This window comes from Leptonychotes weddellii, chromosome 2 (assembly GCF_054177405.1).
Source record: "Leptonychotes weddellii isolate Sample4059 chromosome 2, ASM5417740v2, whole genome shotgun sequence".
Classification (NCBI taxonomy): Eukaryota; Metazoa; Chordata; class Mammalia; order Carnivora; family Phocidae; genus Leptonychotes; species Leptonychotes weddellii.
This window is the reverse complement of record NC_138370.1, coordinates 82055872-82077500: the sequence shown is the minus strand read 5'-3', so window position 1 is coordinate 82077500 and position 21629 is coordinate 82055872. Positions and strand designations below refer to the sequence as shown.

The 21629-nt window shown below is 36.0% G+C and overlaps 1 protein-coding gene across 7 annotated transcripts in view; it reads left to right on the top strand.

Annotated features, from left to right (window-relative positions):
• Positions 1–14939, top strand: part of LARP1B (La ribonucleoprotein 1B) — a 128901-nt gene extending 113962 nt beyond the window's left edge. For 6 of the 7 annotated variants that reach the window (XM_031028619.2, XM_031028608.2, XM_031028612.2 and 3 more), the window contains 5 exons: positions 7051–7211; positions 7566–7710; positions 12013–12122; positions 12847–12974; positions 14554–14939. In XM_031028619.2, coding sequence (XP_030884479.1) covers positions 7051–7211; positions 7566–7710; positions 12013–12122; positions 12847–12974; positions 14554–14799 — 790 coding nt within the window. In that variant the 3' untranslated portion in view covers positions 14800–14939. The remainder of the gene's footprint in view (positions 1–7050; positions 7212–7565; positions 7711–12012; positions 12123–12846; positions 12975–14553) is intronic. The other variant, XM_081811904.1, reaches the window with a different exon arrangement.
• The last annotated feature ends 6690 nt before the right edge of the window (positions 14940–21629 follow it).

The window sequence follows — 21629 nt, the reverse complement described above, 5'->3', positions numbered from 1 at the left end:
TTCACTGTTGGTATTCAATGTTGTACTGAAAGTTCTAGCCAGAGCTAGTAGAGAAGGAAAGGAAAGACATCAAATTAAAAAGGAAGGGGTAAGGGGCGCCTGGGTGGCTCAGATGGCTAAGCATCTGCCTTCGGCTCGGGTCATGATATCTAGGGATCAAGCCCCATGTCAGGCTCCTAGCTCAGCAGGGAGTCTGCTTCTGCCTCTCCCCCTGCTTGTGCTCTCTCTCTCTCTCTCAAATGAATTTAAAAAAAAAAAAAAATCTTAAAAGGAAGGGGTAAGACTATCTCCAGTCACAGATAATGTGACCCCATATATAGAAAATCCCAGAGGATCAACGAGAAAGATACTAAAGCTGATAAACTAATTTGGCAAAGTTGTGGGGTACAAAACACAAATCAGTTGTGTTTCTATATGCCAGCATTGAACAATTTGAAAAGGAAATTAAGAAAGCAATTCTGTTTACATTAGCGCCTAAAAGAGGTGAAAGTTTTGTATGCTGAAAACTACAAAACATTGCTGAAAAAATTACAGCAGACCTAAATAAATGGAAAGACATTTCATGTTTGTGGATAGGAAGACTTAACATTGTTAAGACATCAGTGCTATCTAAAGTGATCTATAAATTCAACAACATCCTTATCAGAATTCCAACAGCCTTTTTCTTTTTTTTTTCTTCCAAATTTTTATTTAAATTCCAGTTAGCTAACATACAGTGTAATTTTACTTTCAGGTGTAGGATTTGGTGATTCATCACTTACATACAGCACCTAGCGCTCATCACGAGAGGCTTCCTTAATACCCATTACCCATTTAACCCATCCCCCTACCGGCCTCCCCTCCAGTAACCCTCAAATTGTTTTCTATAGTTAAGAGTCTGTTTTATGGTTTGCCTCTCTCTTTATTCCCCCTGTGTTCATCTGTTTTGTTTCTTAAATTCCACACCTGAGTGAAAACATATGGTGTTTGTCTTACTGACTTATTTTGCTTAGCATAATACTCTCTACCTCCGTCCATATTGTTGCAAATGGTAAGATTTCATTCTTTTTTATAGTTGAGTGATATTCCATTGTGTGTATGTATATATATATATACCACATGATCTTTATCCATCAATCAGTGGACATTTCGGCTTTTTCCATAATTTTGCTATTATTGATACTGCTCCTATAAACATTGGGGTACATGTGCCCCTTTGAATCAGTATTTTTGTATCTTTTGGGTAAATTCCTAGTAGTGCAATTGCTGGGTCAGAGGGTGATTCTCTATTTTAACTTTTTGAGGAACCTCCATAGTGTTTTCCAGAGTGGCTGCACCAGTTTGCATTCCCACCAGCAGTGTAAGAAGGTTCCCCTTTCTCCGTATCCTTGCCAACATCTGTTGTTTCCTATGTTGTTATTTTAGCCATTCTGACAGGTGTGAGGTGGTATCTCATTGTGGTTTTGATTTGGATTTCTCTGATGATGAGGAGTGCTGTGTCTATTAGCCATATGGATGTTTTCTTTGGAAAAAATGTCTGTTTATGTTTTCTGCCCAGTTGTTAACTGGATTATTTGTTTTTGGGTGTTGAGTTCAATAAGTTCTTTATAGATTTTGGATACTAACCCATTATCTGATATGTCATTTGCAAATATCTTCTCCCACTCCAAAGGTTGTCTTTTAGTTTTGTTGATTGTTTCCTTCACTGTGCAGAAGCCTTTTATCTTGATGAAGTCCCAGTAGTTCATTTTTGCTTTTGTTTCCCTTGCCTCTGGTGACATGTCCAGTAAGAAGTTGCTATGGCCAATGTCAAAGAGGTTACTCCCTGTGTTCTCCTCTAGGATTTTGATGGTTTCCTGTCTCATATTTAGGTCTCTCATTCATTTTGAATTTATTTTTGTGTATAAGAAAGTGGTCCAGTTCCATTCCTTTGCATGTGGCTGTCCAGTTTTCCCACCACCATTTGTTGAAGAGACTTTTTTCCATTGGATGTTCTTTCATTTTTTGGTCAAAGATTAGTTTACCATGTTGTTGGGGGTTCATTTCTGGGTTTTCTATTCTGTTCCATTAATCTATGGATTATGGTGACAACCATTTTCACAGAAATGGAAAACCTTACTTTCAAATTCATATGAAATTGCAAGGAGTCCTGAGAAGCCAAAACAGTCTTACAGAGGAAGAATAAAATTGGAGGACTAACACTTCCTGACTTGAAAGTTACTACAAAGCTACAGTATTAAACTAAAGCACCTGGGTGGCTCAGTCGGTTAAGTGACTGCCTTTGGCTCGGTTGTGATCCCAAGGGGCTCCCTGGGATGGAGCCCCACATCGGGCTCCTTGCTCAGCGGGGAGCCTTCTTCTCCCTCTGACTGTCACTTCCCTTGCTTGTGCTTGCTCTCTCACCCCTGCCCCCTGTCAAATAAATAAAAAAAATCTTAAAAATTAAAAAAGGTAATTGTAAACAAAAAAGAAAAAAGTAAAACAACAACAACAACAAAAAACCCAAAAAATATTATGGTCCTGGCGTAAAGACAAACAAGTGGACCAATAGAATAGAATAGAGGCCCTAGATATAAACCCTCATGTGTCTGGTCAGTTTATTTTCAAAAAAGGGTGCTAGAACTGTTCAGTAGAGAAAAGGCCCATTTTCAACAAATGGTACTGGGAAAACTGAATATCCAAAATGGAAAAGGATGAATGAGAATGGATCCAGACCTTATACCCTGTACAAAAAAATTAACTCAAAATTGATCAAAGACCTGAACTTAAGAGTTAAAACTATAAAATTGTTAGAAGACAGCATAAGGGAAAATCTTCATCACCCTGGATTTGACATTGGTTTCTTCAGTAAGATACCAAAAGCAGAGGTAACAAAAGGAAAAAATAAATCATACTTCATCATAATTAAGAACTTTTATGTATCAAAAGATAGTATCAGAGTCAAAAGACAATCTACTCAATAGGAGAAAATATTTGCAAATCAAATATCTGATAAGGAATTAATATTTAGAATATATAAAGAACTTCAAAAACTTGATAACTAAAAAAAAAACCAATTCAGAAACGGGCAAAGGATTTGAATAGACATTTCTTTAAAGAAGATATACAAATGGCCAATAAGCCCTTGAAAAGATGTTCAACATCATTAGTCATTAGAGAAATGCAAATCAAAAACCACAGTGAGATACCTCTTTACAGCTACTAGGATGGTAATATAAATAATATATGTTGAAGTCTTAACCCCCAGTGTGATTATATTTGGAGCTAGGACAGCCTTTAAGGAGACCCATTAAAATTCAATGAAGTCATAAAGATGGGCCCTATTTTAATAGGACTGGTGTCTTTATAAGAAGAGGAAGAGACACGAGGGATGTCTTTCTGTATATATGTAGAGGAAAAGCCATGTGAAGACACACTGAGAAGGTGGCTCTCTGTAAGCCAGGAAAAGAAGTCTCACCAGAAACCAGTGCTGTTGGCACTTTGATCTTGGACTTTGCATCTTTTGCCTTCCATCTTGTTCTTGTCTGCACAATGACCTTCCACAGGGCTACATGTTCCAGGCCTGTTGGAGGATACTGTGTGCTCTAGCTGGAATGAGGGAAGGTGTATAGATTGTGCCACTTTAGACAACTAGTAGAGATCCCTCTGGCACAGAGATGGCGCTACTTTAGATAACTACCCTTTGACCTCCCCACAATGATCCCCCTGCTCTGTAAATTCTGTAGATTAAGGTCTGGACTTTGTGGAAAATAGCTGCATAGTGCTGAGATCATCCGTCCACCCCATCCCCCTGGCAGTAAGTTGCCCTAAATAAAAAACTAAATAGTATGGAGTAGCTTGCTTTGTGTTTTGGTCTCAAAGTGCCTTCTCAGTCCAGAGGATAGTTTACTGCCCCTCCTCCACCTTCTAATAGATTTCTGGCCTCCAGAACTCTGAAGAACATAAATTTCTGTTGTTTAAGCCACCCAATCTGTGGTATCTTGTTATGGCAGCCTGAGCTGTCTAATGTGTATAATTTTTTTAAAAACTGAAAATATGGGGCACCTGGGTGGCTCAGTTGGTTAAGCACCTGACTCTTGATTTCAGGTCAGGTCTTGATTTCAGGTCATGAGTTTAAGCCCCACATTGGGCTCCATGCCCAGCATAGAGCCTACTTAAATACATACATACATACATATATGCCTGAAAATGAATGTTTGTGAGGATGTGGAGAAATTGGAACCCTTGAGCATTGTTTGTGGAAATATAAAATACCACAGCCACTGGAAAACAGTTTGTCATTTTCTCAAAAGGTTAAAACATACAATTACCATATGTTCCAGCTATTCCACTCCTAGGTATATATCCAGAAGAATTGAAAACAGGGAGTTGAACAAGCATTTTTATGTCCATGTTTATAGAAGTATTATTCATAACAGCCAAAAGACGAAACCACCCATGTCCATTAACAGATTACTGCATAAACAATATGGTATATACATATAATGGAATATTATTCAGTCATATAAAAGAATGAAAGTTTAATTTATGCAGCAACAACATAGACAGACCTTGGAAACATGCTTAGTGAAATAAGTCAGACTCAGAAGGGTAAATATAGTATGATCCCACTTGTATGTGAGGTACCTGAATAGTCAAATTGAAAGAGACAAAGTAGAACAGAGATTATGGGGAGCTGAAGGGAGGAGGAAAGGGCTAATTATTGTTTAATAGAGTTTTTGTTAGGGATGATAAAGAAGTTTTAGGTATAGATAGTGGTGATGGTTATATAAGATTGTGAATATTTAATGCTGATGAATAGTAAGCATGCTTAAGAATGATTAAAATTAAATATCATGTATATTTTACCATACACGCAGACATGCATACACAAACTCTAAAAAAAAATCACCACTGATTTCATTAGAAAAGTCTTTAAGTATTAGTGGAAACTATCAGGCTCATGGCGACAAATACAAGGTTTCAAAAATTCTGATATTTGCATGAAAGCTCCGTTTTCCTTGACATTACAGATTCATTTTGTTCATTTTCAGGGAAATGTCTGACACAAAATGAAGTCTGAATAACCATAATTTGTTTGTTGTTTTCTAATTAAAAATGGTGTTCCATGAAAAAATCAACTAGGTCAGCTCACAACTTTATCACACAAGTGCTTTGGCTTAAGACAACTCTCTCGGGGCGCCTGGGCGGCTCAGTCGGTTGAGCGTCTGCCTTCCGCTTGGGTCATGATCCCAGGGTGCTGGGATCAAGCCGGTCAAGTTCCCTGCTCGGTGGGGGCCTGCTTCTCCCTCTCCCTCTGCTGCTCCCTCTGCTTGTGCACTCTCTCTCTCTCAGATAAATAAAATAAAATAAAACAAAATAAAATAGACAACTGTCTCAGTTCGAGCTGCTCTAACACATATGCCATGGACTGGGTAGCTTAAATAACAAGTTTATTTCTCACAGTTCCAGGATGAAGGTGCCAACAGATCTGGTATCTGGTGAGGGCCTGCTTTGCAGATGGCTATCTTCTTGTATCCTCACATGGCAAATAGCAGAAATGAAAGCAAGCTATCCCATGTTTCTTTTTATAAGGGCACTTACCCCACTCATCAGAACTCTACCCTCATGACTCATTTACCACCTAATACCATCATATTAGGGGCTAGGAATTCAAGAAACATTCAGTCAATAAAAATAGCCATTGTACTTTGATAATGCTGCAAAAGTGCTTTATGCTTTCATCTCATTTTTTTTTTAAAGATTTAATTTATTAGAGAGTGGAAGGTGGTGGTGGGTAGGGGAGAGCAAAGGGAATGGGACAAGCAGACTCTGAGCTGAGCATGGAGCCTGACTTGGGGCTTGATCCCAGGACCCCGAGACCATAACCCAAGCTGAAACCAAGAGTTGGACGCTTAACCAACTGAGCCACCTAGGCGCCCCCCATTTTTTTCTAATTGTGATTAAAAAACACATAAAAAATTTACCATTTTAACCATTTTTAAGTGTACAGTTCAGGAGTGTTAAGTATATTCACATTGTTGTGAAACATTTCCAGAACGTGCTCATTTTGCAGAACTAAAGCTTTTGTTCCATTTTGTCACACACAATAAGACAGGTACTCAAGGCTTGAGATTTCATAAAGTTAATTTTTTTTGCTCCATCAAGGACATCTTAAGTTGAAACTGGCATTTTTAAAATCTTGCACATGCATTGCAGTGAATAATACAATCACTAGTATGTAAAGTTTGGTGCCACTGCCTCAATTATCATCAGCGGTTTTATACACCATTGCTTTAGTACTATCCGTACAAAGGTGAACACAGTGAAAAGAGCAAGTAATACCTTAGTGTTTTTGCGAAAATGGTCTCGAGTTGCAAAGTTTCTGAAGAGTTCTTGGGAACCCCTCCAAGCATCCGCAGACCACACATTGAAAACCACTGATTTAGATCAGTGTCTTAGGAAGATCACTTTGAAAAACAAAAACAAAACAAAACACAAGAAGTTCACTTTGGTGGTAGGATAGAGGAGGGAGACTGGAAAAACAAGGAGACCGGTTAGTTTGAGTAAAAGAGGAAGAAAGCCTATATTTGAATAATGGAGTGCAGACAAAAAGGAGAAGACCAATTTCGGAGATTTTTCAGAAGTGGAATTGATGTACAGAATTGCAAGGATGTCTTTGGACTCATGAAATTATTGCCTTTGTGCCAGATTTTATTTCTTATTCCCATTTATCCAATTTACATCATTTACTTAATTACTCATGAAAATTGAAAATTTTTCCAGTACCATAAGAAACTAAACTAATAATGATCTGGAAGAGCAATAAGCTAGCTATTCAATTACTTACTGCTTCTACTTACTGCTTTAGTTTGGGAATTTATAACCATGTTCTTTATCATCTTCTGAATATACCTGTGTGTTAAACATAAATAGCAGTTCATATATAGTTCTTTATGTCATTAGTTTAGTTTTAGGGACTAATGTCTTTTCCAATGTTCAGACTCAATAACAAACAAAGAGCACAAATTGTTTAAACACTTGGTTCTTGATATTTCAGTTTGAAGGCTTTTTTCCCCCCTCCTCAAACAGCAGTTCAAATGCTTCACCTTCAGAAGGTGCACCACTAGTAGGAAGTTATGGATATACTCCTCATTCATTTCCAAAGTTCCAGCACCCTTCTCATGAACTTTTGAAGGAAAATGGCTTTACCCAACAAGTGTACCACAAGTATCGTCGAAGATGTCTAAGTGGTAAGATGCTTGTCCTTTATGTAGCTGTGTTTAAAACTAAAATATAATATTAAAAAATGTGACATTTAATATCAGGTTAAGATATTCTTCTATTTTGTTATAATTACCTTAAGTATTCATGTGTTTTGTAGCTTAGATACATTAAGAAATAAAGTTTAGCATATTCTTGTTACTATTGACGAATGCTTAAATTTGAGCAATGAGCCAGAAAATGGATTAATATTTGTCCCTTATTTAGAAGAAACCCAAATACATTTTGGAGATTAATATTTTAAGTTATGTAAAATGTCTGCTGTTTTGACTTTAGTAAGTTTCTTTAACAAAAAAATGTTTTATTATTTCAACTTTTTCCAGAGAGAAAACGCTTGGGAATTGGCCAGTCCCAAGAAATGAATACCCTCTTTCGTTTCTGGTCCTTTTTCCTCAGAGATCACTTCAATAAAAAAATGTATGAGGAATTTAGACAACTTGCTTGGGAAGATGCAAAAGAAAATTACAGGTCAAATATTTTCTCACATTTTTACAGTTAAGGGGTTTTCAAAAAAATAATATAAAAACTAGTACTGAAGTAGCCCAGTTTTGAACTATGAAAGTAGCACAACATAACTGGAGAGAGGGCTGTATTAGTTTCCTATTGCTGCATTGCAGATTATCCCAAAACTCAGAAGATTAAACAACAAACATTTATTAGTTTACAGTTTCTAAGGGTCAAGACCCTAGGAACAGCTTAGCTGGGTGGTTCTGACTTAGATGTCTCATGTGCAGGCAAGGTATTTTACTAGGCTGCAGTCTCTGAAGACTTGACTCAGGCTGGAGGATTCTCTTCAAGCTTATTCACATGGCTGTTGGCAGGAAGCTTTAGTTCTTCACCACATAGGCCTCCCATTAGGCATTTAACAACATGACTTCATTCAGAGGAAATGATCTAAGAAAGATGGAGAACTTCCAAGATGGAAACCTTGGTGTCTTGTATAACCTGTGCTTGAAAGTAACATGCCATCACTTCTGCCATGTTGTATTATAAACACAGACCAACCCTTGTACCATACCTGGTAGGAGGAGACTACCCAAGATTGTGAATACCAGGAGGTAGGATCATTTGGAGTCTTCTTAGGGGCTGGCACAAAGGCCAAATGAAATTTGAGAGAACCACTAGAGACTTCCCTTGCATAGGCATACACATCCCCAAATTGATAAATACTTAGAGCTAAACTAGTTGTTAAGATACCTTGAGCCAAGAAAAAATAAAGCCCCTCATGATGTGTCCAGACTCATCTATCAGATCTCATTTTTTTCCTACTAGCGCTCTAGTTCTCTAGGCAACAGTGGTACAGAACGTGTTCTCTGAATGACACAAGCTCTAGCCTTTAGGTGTCTATATATATTCTCTTCTTCCTCCCTCTTCTTTGCTAACTCATTCTTTTCATCCAGGTTAGACCTTGTTTTCTTGGGAAATGTTCAGGATAAGTTTTTTTGTTTTTGTTTTTGTTTTAAGATTTTATTTATTTGAGAGAGAATGAGAGAGAGAGAGAAAGCACATGAGAGGGGGGAGGGTCAGAGGGAGAAGCAGACTCCCTGCCGAGCAGGGAGCCCAATGCGGGACTCGATCCAGGGACTCCAGGATCATGACCTGAGCCGAAGGCAGTCGCTTAACCAACTGAGTCACCCAGGCGCCCCTGGATAAGTTTTGAGAGTGTCTTTAGGGTGGGGTTGAGACCAGACTAAAAGGGTGAGAAGGAACATGAGATAGGCTCATGCAAACTGTTTATTCCTGGAAAATGGTAGGAGGAAGAAGAGATGGAAAGAAGAAATAAAGATAATTTTACACTTACTGTTTACTCATATTTACCATTCTTCAAGTTCTATTTGTAAATCTTAAATAAGAATATATTGTTAATCAGTTATTATGATCTTTGAAAGGAATACAAGATGCTGCAAATAAATTTTTCTAGAAAAAAATTACATTTGCCCTGACTTCTATAAAAATAAAGACTATTTAATTTTCATCCAGAATCTTTATCTTGATCAGGAATGACAGATACATAGTATGTTTACCTCTGTTTCTCTCTCTTCTGTTATTACTGACATCTCTAATCAGTCCCAGCACTGTTTAATGTTGTTCTTGAATTCAGATTTATAGTCTTATCAAAATTTTAGCAGCTACTGTCAGTTTACCAGAGTTGGCACAAAAGGCAAAATTTGCTGTTTCTGATTTTGATGTTCTCATTCAAACTATGGTGTGCTACCCATTAGTGGATTGTGAAGTCAATTTAGTAATTTGAAAAATATCAGACTGTACTGAACATAGTAAAGCTAAATTTTTTCACAGTTTCACATACATACATGCAAATTTAAGAATTGTTTGCAAAACTTATATATGCTTTTATGTACACATATTATATTTGTGAGTGTTATGTTGACTTGGTCACCAGATAAAGTATTTTTCTTACTCTTGTACTTAGAAAAGTTTGAAAGTCATTTTTATAATTAATCTCAGCATATTTTGCTCTTTCTGCAAACAGTTTGTTCTTCAGGACTTTCGAATAACTTTTCTGATATGCCCATGACTATCCAAGTCTAGGTTGGGAGTTCTTCTGTGTTCCTACAGTTGTCTGTGTATGTTTCTATTAGTTGTTTTTTTTTTTTTTTAAAGATTTTATTTATTTATTTGACAGACACACAGCGAGAGAGGGAACACAAGCAGTGGGAGTGGGAGAGGGAGAAGCAGGCTTCCCGCCGAGCAGGGAGCCCGATGTGGGACTCTATCCCAGGACCCCGGGATCATGACCTGAGCCGAAGGCAGATGCTTAACGACTGAGCCACCGAGGCGTCCCTCTAGTAGCTTTTTAACACATAATTTTGGGTCTGTTTTTGCAGTGTTCATGACTAGCCTGGATTAGCTTTCCTTAGGAAATATCACACAGTGGTTAAGCATCTGAAGGCTTTGAAATCAGACCTAAATTTGAATCCCAGCCTATTAATTACTGTGAGCTTGGCAAGTTATTATTCCCAGTAAGCTTTAGGTTCTTTATATATAAAGTAGGGGAAATTATGGTAGATACCCTCATAGGGTTATTGTGAAAATTAAACAAAACAGAACATGTAAAGGTCTTAACATATGATACACAGTAAGTGCTCAATAAATTGTTACTGTTATTAGAAGATCAATACTAAATCTACCCACTGACTAAATTTATCCATTGGCTAAAGATGGTTTCAAGAAGGAAGGAGAGAAATAACCTTTATATTATGTGTCTTCAACATGCCAGCTCTGGTCTAAGTGCTTTACAAATATTATGTCATCTATTCTTAAAAAGTAGGATATGGTTATCCCCATTTTTAGGATATAATTACAGGCCTAAAATTCAAATATAGTTCTTTCTGCTTCTCAGCCTTTATGTTTTCCACTCATCTAAGCTGTCTCATAATGAGGGGTAAATGAATATAAATAACAACTGAGAGGCTGGCCATTTGCCCCTGCTCTTCACTCCAGCAGTTATGCTGCTTAGTTGGGTTGTTATTAATGTCATCCTTTTGGTCTTTGGATTTGGTTTACTAAAAAATAAGACTAAAAATCCAAATATTGTAGTAGTCTATTGGCCTTTACCAATATAAACTAATATATAACTAATATCAAAATAATATCCCGTGAAAGAAGTATCAAGGCGGATTTGTCATTTCTGAGATGGTGGTTCTTTAGTCCTTAGTCCGCTTAGCCTTCAGTCATACAAGCTCAAAGAATAGCATCACTTACGGCTACCAAAGCAAAGAGTTCAGGTCAGTGTGTGGGTGTATTAGTTGGTAGTCCCACATTTCTCTTGGTGGCTTGCCAAGAAACCTATTTATTCTTCTGGACAGACCATCACTTTCCATCTTGAAAATAAGCTAGTTACAAAAGACACACACACACACACACACACACACCCCTTGTTGTGAATAAAAACTAGGTAAAATTATGTTACTAGTAATGAAGAAATTGTAGTCTTTATTCCACTAAGGCGCTCAGAACAACGTAAGGATTCTAACTGAGGAATCTTTTAATTGTGACATGTTTTAGTTGAGTAAGCTAGACATGGTCCTTTTACTGCTGCCTTGTTGACTTTGTTCATTCTCATGGGTTCTACTCGTCACCATTAATTAAAGGTTGAGCCCATGTAGTTTGCTAATCCACTGTCCAAAATTTGTCTTGGGTTCTCTAGGTAGTTATAGAAGAATACAAGGAAATTTGTTTTCTGATTTATGTAGTGATTACAATTATTTTAGCAAAATATCTTTTATGAAATGTACTTTATAACTGAAGCAGGGAAGATCTGTTAGGAGCCATTTAATTAGGTTTGTCATTTCTAGTTGAATGGGTCAACCACACATAGGGTCTAGGGTACAAAAGTATAGTCTTTCTCTCTCTTGAGTAAAGATTGTGTTCAAAAGTATTTAAAACCATGCACTAGTATAAACCTCGGTTTGGAAAAAATTGAAAACATTCCCAATGTCACTAAATCTTTTGACAATTTCTTCAGAAATACCAAGCCACACTGTAGTTGCCCATAGGCTGCCTCATTCTGCAGGTTCCCAGTATACTTCCATGAGGTGCTATGGCTGAGTGAACAAAAATAGCAAAGCCATCTATGGATTACTAAATAACCACTTCAGCTAAAAAAACCTGCATCCTAAAAATTACATACATTTAAGCCTTTGTTTTTTTTTGCTTGGGGTTATTTGTGTCCTGTTTGCTTCTATCTATGAGATGTTTGCATTGTCATAGTAAAATTTTTATTATAAACCTTTTATTTCCTTTCTACAGGTATGGATTAGAATGTCTGTTCAGGTTTTATAGTTATGGACTGGAAAAAAAATTCAGACAAGAAATTTTTAAGGATTTCCAAGAAGAAACCAAAAAAGACTACGAATCTGGTAAAACAAAACAAAACAAAACCCAATAATCTTATTCTATTTGGAAATTGTAAACCTGAGTCAATAAATAGGGAAGGAGTTCATAACTATTTTCTTCAGAATAGGCCATTTAAGACCTTCAGGCTAGTATTACGGTTCTTGATGAAGGATGGGGCACCATATAGTAAGAAGGTCATCCCTGTGAGGTGTTGGAAAATAACCGCGCCCAAGAGTTTCCTTTATGGAGTAGTATTTTGCCATTTTTCCCTTGACATACGTGAAGATGATACTCACTGATATTCCATTACATGAAAATTCTTTGTAACATCAGCAAGTTACTGCTTGGAAAGATGGAATAGCACAGTAGGTAACAGTGCAAGCTTTGGGCTAGATCCATACGTAGGTCTGAATCCCATTTTCACCACTTGGTAGCTGTGTGACCTTGGTTAAGTTACATAACTTTGTTAGCCTTAGTTTACTTACCAGTAATATACACAAGAGCACCCGTATTACAGGTTTGTATATGGTTCAAATTAGTTTAATATATAAAAACCACTTAATACCTGTTATATAACAAATGCTTACTAAATGTTAGCTGCCATTATTATTACAATGTCTTATTCTCAAAATCTAGATAAAGTATATGCTGGAAGATAAATGGTCAATTGCTGATAGGATCATGTTTAATATGAATCATTTTTTAAATTCTATATAATTAATTGTGAATATTTTTCTTTGTTATTAGGTCAGCTATATGGGTTAGAAAAGTTTTGGGCTTATCTAAAATATTCTCAATCTAAGACGCAGTCTATTGACCCAAAACTTCAGAAATACCTCTGTAGCTTTAAGAGGTTAGAAGACTTCCGCATTGACGTAAGTTTTAAGTCCTTTCTTCTGTAGTCTTTTTATTACCTTCATATTTTGAGCTTTCAGTGACTTTCTTAACTTTAATTTTACAATTTTTATTTTTTTAACTTTTTATTTTGAAATGGTAATTTTCTAGTTTTGAAATCAAACTTTAAAACAGGTGCAAAAATAGTATAAAGAATTCCCATATTCCCAAATGTATAACATCTTATATAACCACAGTGCAATTGTCAGTTCACTTTAATTTTGGTGTGCCCCTATAATTAAACATTTTATAGATTTAGTAACTTTTATGTGGGTATGTTACTAATTTCTCACTAACAGTTCTAAAATTTTTCACTTTCTATGTACTTTTATTCTATACTTTTCATAATATGTGCTGATATAACATGAATTTAAATTTCCCCACATAATGAAATTAAGACAAGAATGTTATGTACATGTATAGAGACAGGAGAGTAAGCCTTAATTTGATTTCAAGAGGAAAAGGAAAGCATTAAAAAAAAAGAATGGGATGAATAAGATAAAGGACAAGGGGGAAAAAAAGAAAGAAGAAGAATCAAAAGAACAGAAAAGAGAGAGGTGAAAGGAATGCTAGGTCCATCTCTGCTTAGTATTGTAATTTGTTTGTCTTATATTTTGTGTAAATAGGTTTGATGGCTCAGGGACAGAATTAATAGAAGTGCCTGTCTGTGGAATTAAGATGTTTCTAGAGTGGCCTAGCCAGTTCTATAGTGAGGACATCCTTGCTCTATAATAGTGACTTTTGTCCTATCTGAGCAGAAACTAAGAATTCAGGCCTCCGCTTTTAAATACAGTGGAAGATTGGAGAAGGAGGTTATGGTCTTAACTTGTCTCCAAATGAAAATATTAGTCTGGTGGTGTATAGTTCTGGGCTCCCAAATCTTTGTAACTGGAAAGGCCTTAAAAGCTGACTTGTTCAGTGCAGAATACCGTTTCACTGCCTACCCCCTCCTTGCTTGTAGTCTGAGGGGATTTGGGAGCTTAATGGATATTTATGTTTGAAAATGTTTAAAATTAGTACCATCAGTAATGCTCTCCAGTTTCCTTATCCTAGAAGTCCTAGATAAACCTTCAGACTTGCTAAAGATTATTTGATTTGGTATCTCTTTTTTCTCCCTGCTGCTTTCATTTATCTGTTAAACATTATCATTCAAACAAGCCTAGGATAGGAGTTTAGGGTTGGAAGGGACTAGAGTTATAAATGCTTTGCAGTTGACAGAAGTTGAAAAAAGAAGGAAAATAGGCTCTTTGAAACATTTTCTTGGAGGCAGGGAACCCAGCCTTATATTTATGCCTCGCAATGTAGTTCAAGTCCTAAAACGTATAAGAATCTTAATAAATATATGTTGAGTGAAAGAATGAACAAGTACTGATAGGCTGATTTAGTCAAGGAGGAAATTTAAGCTTAATACCTTAAATTGCTGGTAAGTTTTTGTTATACTAATAAAATCTACTGAAATGCCAACGTAGTTTCCTTCTTTGTTGAAAAAGTCTGACCGTAGATTATGAAGGGAGGAAAAAAAAGTAAAATTGTCACTATATTGTCTTTCATAATTTGCAGCCCCCTATTAGTGAGGAATTTGGAAGAAAAAGACATTCATCTACTTCTGGTGAGGACAGTAGTCGTCATAGACGTCCATCTAATTCCTCTACAAAGCCACCAAATGCTGCTAAGCCTACATCTGCTAATCAGCTTCAGGTCCCAATAAACTGTCCCAGAAGGAATACTTCACAGGAGTCCAGTGACAATTTACACCAGGACAGTGCTGCCTCAGTCTCAACAGATGGTGAAATGCCTGAGAAATAGACTCTTATGAAAGTTGTTTGCCCTTGAAATCGACATTTACATCAGTATTTATTTGGGAAAAATCTTCTGATGTTTAATTGTGATAATCACAAAAAAGAAAAAGGAAGAAAAGTGGTAGCATTTTTTTCTAACAAGATAAATTCTAAAAACATTTTCCCTGATGTCATGAGCAAGGATAGTTTTGGTGACCTTTTGTAGAGATCCTCTAGTAACGTATTTTGGTCTCAGTATTTCTTTTTCAAAGCAATTGTTTACAAGAACAGCATTCCTTAAATATATACAAAAACAATACAAGGAATGCCTAACATTTCAGCTCATACTTCTTAAAGAAGATATAGTATGTTGTATTCATCTCTTCTATAGAGCTTTCCTAAAGAATCCAATTACCCTGTTATCAATTCATATTTGAACTTATCAAAAACAAAGGAAGATTACGTATGTATTTTTTAAATTTAAAAAAAGAATATAAAATGATAATTTGCTTTTCTTTTAGACATATAGTTTAAGAAAACTTCTTTTTTTAACCAAAGTATAATTATATTGCAGTCAAATTGAAGTATAAAATATGTGCACGTTGGATGCTGGGTTTTGCTTTTTTTTCCTGTAGTCATACCTCATGATTTCCATAGTTATTGTTGTGCTGGTGTGGAGTGTTCTGAATTGGCATCAGCTGGTTACATATTAGAAGAGATTTACTTTTTGTGACTCTATAATAAACCTGCACAAGTAATTGAAAACTTGGTTGAGATTGGTTGGAATATTGTTCTAAATCAATTAAATCTTGCACTGTTTTGAATGCATCTGCTGTTTGTATATCTGCAGGTGGGTATGTCACAGGCAGTCAGATTATCTTCAATTTAAAAGAAGTACTTAGTTTTTCCTTTTTGTTTCTTTTAGTTTTGTTTTATGCTCATGTTTTCAAGAGTTATAGCAAATTGATTTCTAATTTTTATTGCTCTTGCAACTGATGTAAATGATAGTTTCAGTTTTTGTGGGTATTAAAAAAATAAAGCACTTACTCTAAATTATTGGAATTGATTTTTAATTATTTTGTTTAGAATATAGTTGAAAAGCTATAATATCAAATTCTGCTAGTAGAAGACCATTATATTTTGTGAATGAAGTTTCAGTTATAAACTTATCCATTTTTATTTACTACAAATATTTTCTTGGCAGAGCAGCTAGTTTAATACACTAAATTATTTTCTTTTTGATGTCTTGTTCTTATAGAGTGACAACATTGTAATACATATAATCTTTGGATAAGTTGGCTATTCATCAGGAACTAAGAGATTTTCATTAGTTATTACCCATGCATAAGTGATAATCTGCAGTTTTATATTTAGTATTTGGGGGTCATTTTGATGTGTTAATTTTAGGAAACAGTCAAATTTGAAGACTCAGAAAATACATTTTACTTAGAGATGTTGGAAAGAGAATACAAAACAACTAAGGGATTAGAATAATACATTTCTAAATGTTTTCTTAAGTGGATATGTAGTTCTGGCTTCTCACTGAGAAATTTCCAGATCATACTCATTAGCTTTAAGGGGGTCTCTTGAAATGATCTAAAAAATTTTCTCGGTATCCTTTTTGTATTGAACACATACATCTGAAACCTGTATTTAAGATTATTTCTATTCACCTAAATATTCAAGTGTAAATTTGATTGGAAAATTGTATATTTTATATAAAAATAGAGTAATCAAGAGTTTCGTGATGTGTAATTAGAAATTTTATCATTATTTTGGTTATAAAAATAATACATGTAATTGGGAAATTCAGAAAAGCACAAAGAAGAAAATAAAGTACCTTTTTAAAAAAGAAAAAACCAAAATCACTATCATGCTATACATCTGGTGTTATAACCTGCTTTTTCCACATCTTAGAGGTGAGCATTTATTGATGTCATTATTTCTACACCATGACTTTTACAAGTTATATAAAATACCAGCATATACTTCACATCGCATCATATTTTACATTTATCTGATCTCCTATTGTTGAACTTTCGCATGTGATGAGGTTTGAGCTGTTATAAACAACAACTTAATCACATCCCTACAGATGAATCTTTGTGTATATATCAAATTGGAATTTCAGGGAAGTTCACATTTATGAAAGACTGACCTTAGTTCAGTAATGGTTTTTGTCGTAAAAGGGAAAATCTTTGAATTTCTTTCAGTTATCAAAAACAGCTACTAAGATAGGTCTTAAATAAAAGCAAAGTGGGGCAACGAGAACTTGAGGAAAGTGGGGGGGATACTTCTGTTTATGCCATTTCAGCTTATTAAAGGTTTCTTAAGAACACACTACTTTCAGATAGCAGGGGAAACCTGTACTTTGAGTATAAATTCCCAGTAGTTGACATTCTAGGTAAACATGTATTCCCATTTAACATACTCTAGAATGGTTGCAAGGTTTATATTTCACCAACAGCATCTGCTTTCCTACATCCTCACCAACACTGGTTATTATAAATCTTTCTCTTTGATAGATTGAGAAACAAAAAATATTATTTTAATGAGTTTACTAATGAGTGGTAATTTTTATTCTTTATAAACTACATTATTTGTAGATGGCTTGATCATATCCCTTATGTCTTCCTTTTGTTATCTTTTTCTGATTGATTTATATAGCTTTCTTACTTATCAAGAACATTAACCTTTTGCTTTCTAATTTTGTTTCTGCTAGTTTGACATGGTATGTATATTTTTTGATAAATTTTTAAAAATTTACTCCTTAAATTTTAAATGTAAAATTCAAGCAAATAAAAGCATTGTTATTTAATGAAAATAAATCTAAATAGCCCTACCCAAAATTTATGTAAGTCCCTAGAGACCTTAGATGCTTCCTTATGATTTTGCAGTTTTCCATTTTATAAGTAAAAAAACGTTAATATTATTTAAATCCAAACTACTTATTTTTTTAAGAAATAGGTGAGGCCATATTTAGAATTCTTTATACTAAAGTAATTATGAGGAATAAAGTTATGCTTTAAAATCGATATTTTAGTTTTGAAATAGATTTTATGTTTTAAACTTGTTTTGCCAGTTTGGGACTCCATGCTGACATTCTCTCCTTGACTTTCTCTGACATGTTTCTCCTTGCCATTATACTAAATGATGTTACCACTTTCCTTTCTGTGCTTAAATCTTGTCTTTCAATTAATTTTTTAGTTCTTTTTTTTTTTTTAAGATTTTATTTATTTATTTGACAGAGAGAGACAGAGAGGGAACACAAGCAGGCGGAGTGAGAGAGGGAGAAGAAGGCTCCCTGATGTGCAGAGAGCCCGATGCGGGGCTCGACCCCAGGACCCTGGGATCACGACCTTAGCCGAAGGCAGATGCTTAACGACTGAGCCACCCAGGCGCCCCTAATTTTTTAGTTCTTAAGAAACTGCTTGTTTTTATTCTTGCACAGGAGACTGATCCAATAGTGGGTAATACCTAATTATATCACCACTAGATGGCAGAATGGAATAAGTCAAATCTGTAGTCTTTTGACAGAAGTGTGTGTGTGTGTGTGTTGGAGAACTCTCCATCTTGTGGTGACATATAATTAAATCAATTACTCTTGCATTCCTAATAGTCCTATGTGTCTCAACAACTCATGATTACCTTGTTAGGGCAATGCCAAACTGTGCTTAGTTATTAGTAAATAAATATAGTAACAGCATTAAGATTTGTGTATGGTTAAAGATAAAAATACTATTGCTTTGGTTTTTCGTCCTTTTACTTTAAAGTTTGAAGTACTTCATTAGCATTATTTGTGTTTAACTCTCAAGATACAAACAAACAAGAAAATTATTAAGATACGTCTGTTTAAATGTCTGGCTAACCTAAGCTGTATAGTTAAATCACACAAGTGAATGGATCCTGCCTGAAACATGAGCAACAAAATTAGATGTTACTCTTTTTTTTTTTTTAAAGATTTTATTTATTTGACAGAGAGCACAAGCAGAGGGAGAGAGAGGGAGAAGCAGGCTCCCTGCTGAGCAAGGAGCCCGATGTGGGACTCGATCCCAGGACCCTGGGATCATGACCTGGGCCGAAGGCAGCCGCTTAACCGATTGAGCCACCCCAGGCGTCCCAGATGTTACTCTTATAATTAGAGCAAATTGTTATCATACAGCTAGTTGAATGGCAAAGCAAGGATTTGAATTCAAGTAGTTTGAGTTCTAGACCCCAAGCTCTTCATCTTAACCAGAGTGTTCTTTAACATCAGTCTGAAAGTGGACTCTGACTCGAAAAGTCACCTGCAATGATTCTTTACTATTATAAAATCAAGATTAGATTCTTCTGGTTAAGACTAAACTTTTTGTAACATGGACATCCTCTGCAGTAATGGATGGCCTAGTAGAATAAATACATGCTTTGAGTGCTATATGGTAAATCCTCTTTCGGAGGAAAATCATGATTAGGGAACAATATAATTTATGCATTTAAATGTTTTCCCAGAATGAGGTACGGTAAATAAAAACTAAACTGAACATTTTATCCAGAACATGATTATAAATTTTGTATTACCTTAGGGTTATTATTGTTAACTAACAATACTATAGTATTCGTAAATAATGGTATGTTAGTCTCAAAAAAAGCTTGAAGGAAATATGCCACACAATTAACAGGAAGCACCTCTGGCTTTATGCTTTACCAATTTTCTGAATTGTGTACAATGAGTCTTTTTTAAACTTGGCCAATTAAGACATGATTTGGTTAACAGAATGGTTTCTACCAATATACTATACATATTTGCTTCAGTAGAAAAGCAGAATGTGCTCTTTGTTGTTTTAGTTTTGTTTTTTTCCAGGTAGTATTCCAGCTTTACAAAATTGAATACCTTTCTCAGAGTGGTTTTTTTTTTAAGATTTTATTTATTCAAGATTTTATTTATTCGAGAGAGAGTACGCGCATGGCCAACGCCCACAAGCAAGAGCAAGAGCATGAGCCGGGGGTGGGGGGGAGTAGAGAATGGGAGAGGGACAAGCAGACTCCCTGCTGAGCAGGGAGCCAAGGGTGGGGCTCCATCCCAGGTCCCCTGAGATCATGACCTGAGCCGAAGTCAAATGCTTAACTGACTGAGCCTCCCAGGTGCCCCTCTCAGCATGTTTTAAGATACATTAGACTTTTGGGGTGCCTGGGTGGCTCAGTTGGCTAAGCGTCCAACTTTTGATTTTGGCTCAGGTCATGATCTCAGGGTCTGAGATCGAGCCCCATGTTGGACTCTGTGCTGGTCATGGAGCCTGCTTAAGATTCTCTCTGCCCCACCTGCTCGTTCACTCTTTAAAAAAAAAAAAAAGATACATTAGACTTTCATTACAACATAATCAGAGTACTCTAATGTTTAATGTTAAAATGTTCTGGTTTCCAGTTGAATGCCAGTATAAGAGGAGACTACCTTTTATGAGTCAATAGACGGGCTTTGAGAGGAGGGTCTGTGAGACCCCAAAATTTAGTATGTAGAATTTGATATACTTACGAGTTTTTCTGGGGAGATAATCCATGGCTTTGATCAGATTCCTACCAAGATTTATGATCCCAAATAAGTATAGTAACCTCTGTTCTAGAGACAACTTATTTGTTAGAAACATGAATTGAATCCTTGATCCCCTAAGTTCAGTCCTTCATCTACAAAATTGCATTTATTTTGAGTGTTATAAAGATTAAATGTAAAGCCTTTAACATAATATCTGTTAAAGCATTTAGTAAACACTAGCTATTATTAGGATTAAGCACTGGACATGTTATCTTCAGGAATGTAAAGATATTTTCTCCAATAGGCTATGAATATTTTAAATCTCATATGAAATTAATCTCAAAACATTTTAGTAAAGAAAAGTCGGATTCCTTTTAATGATTTCGTTGTCATGGGGCGCCTGGGTGGCTTAGTCGGTTGAGCCTTTGGCTCAGGTCATGATTCTGGAGTCCTGGGGTTGAGCCCTGCGTCGGGCTCCCTGCTCATCTGGGCGTTTGCTTCTCCCTCTCCCCTTTCCCCTCCACCACTCATGCTTGCTCTCTCTCTCTCTCAAATAAATAATCTTAAAAGAAAAATGATTTCATTGTCCCAGAGTAATGAAGTTATGAACACTTTTCTGTCCTTGTGGTGGCTCACTTCAATAGAGGTAGGAGGGTGCTTAGATGCTGCTCTTTCTACTGACTCAGAACAACTGACAAGGGGGTAAATTCCATGAATTGGTCACCAGGTCATGAATCTGGACTATAATAACGTCTCACTTTTACTTTTCTCTCTTATTTATTAATAATTTTGCTGATGATGTTTTTCCAGCATCACCACTGTATTACTTGTGCCTCATCATAAATATCCAGTCCCTGAGCAGGATGTGAGAATCTGCCTTACGATGACCCATGGTCTCTCCCAGGCTCAGTGACACTCTAGTAACCCCTAACCCCCACTGCCATTCACTGCCTCTCACTTCCTTTTGCATGAACCAGAGTATATAATCTAAGGACCAAGGGAAGCATAAAAATTTCAAGTGTCTGCCTTCGGCTCAGGTCATGATCCTAGGGTCCTGGGATCAAGCCCCACATCCGGCTCCCTGCTCAGCGGGGAGTCTGCTTCTCCCTCTCCCACTTCCCCTGCTTGTGTTCTCTCTGTTGCTGTCTCTCTCTCTCTAATAAATAAAATCTTAAAAAAAAAAAAAAGAAACTTCTCTGGGTTGTCAAGGTAGTATGGTATAATGCAGCAGTACTCAAATTGGGGGTATGCCCAGGAGAACATAAATACTTCCAGAGAAGTTTACATAGACATAAATCATTTTAAAGGATTCAACTTCCAGATTCTCAACATAAGTACTCTTTTATAAAATT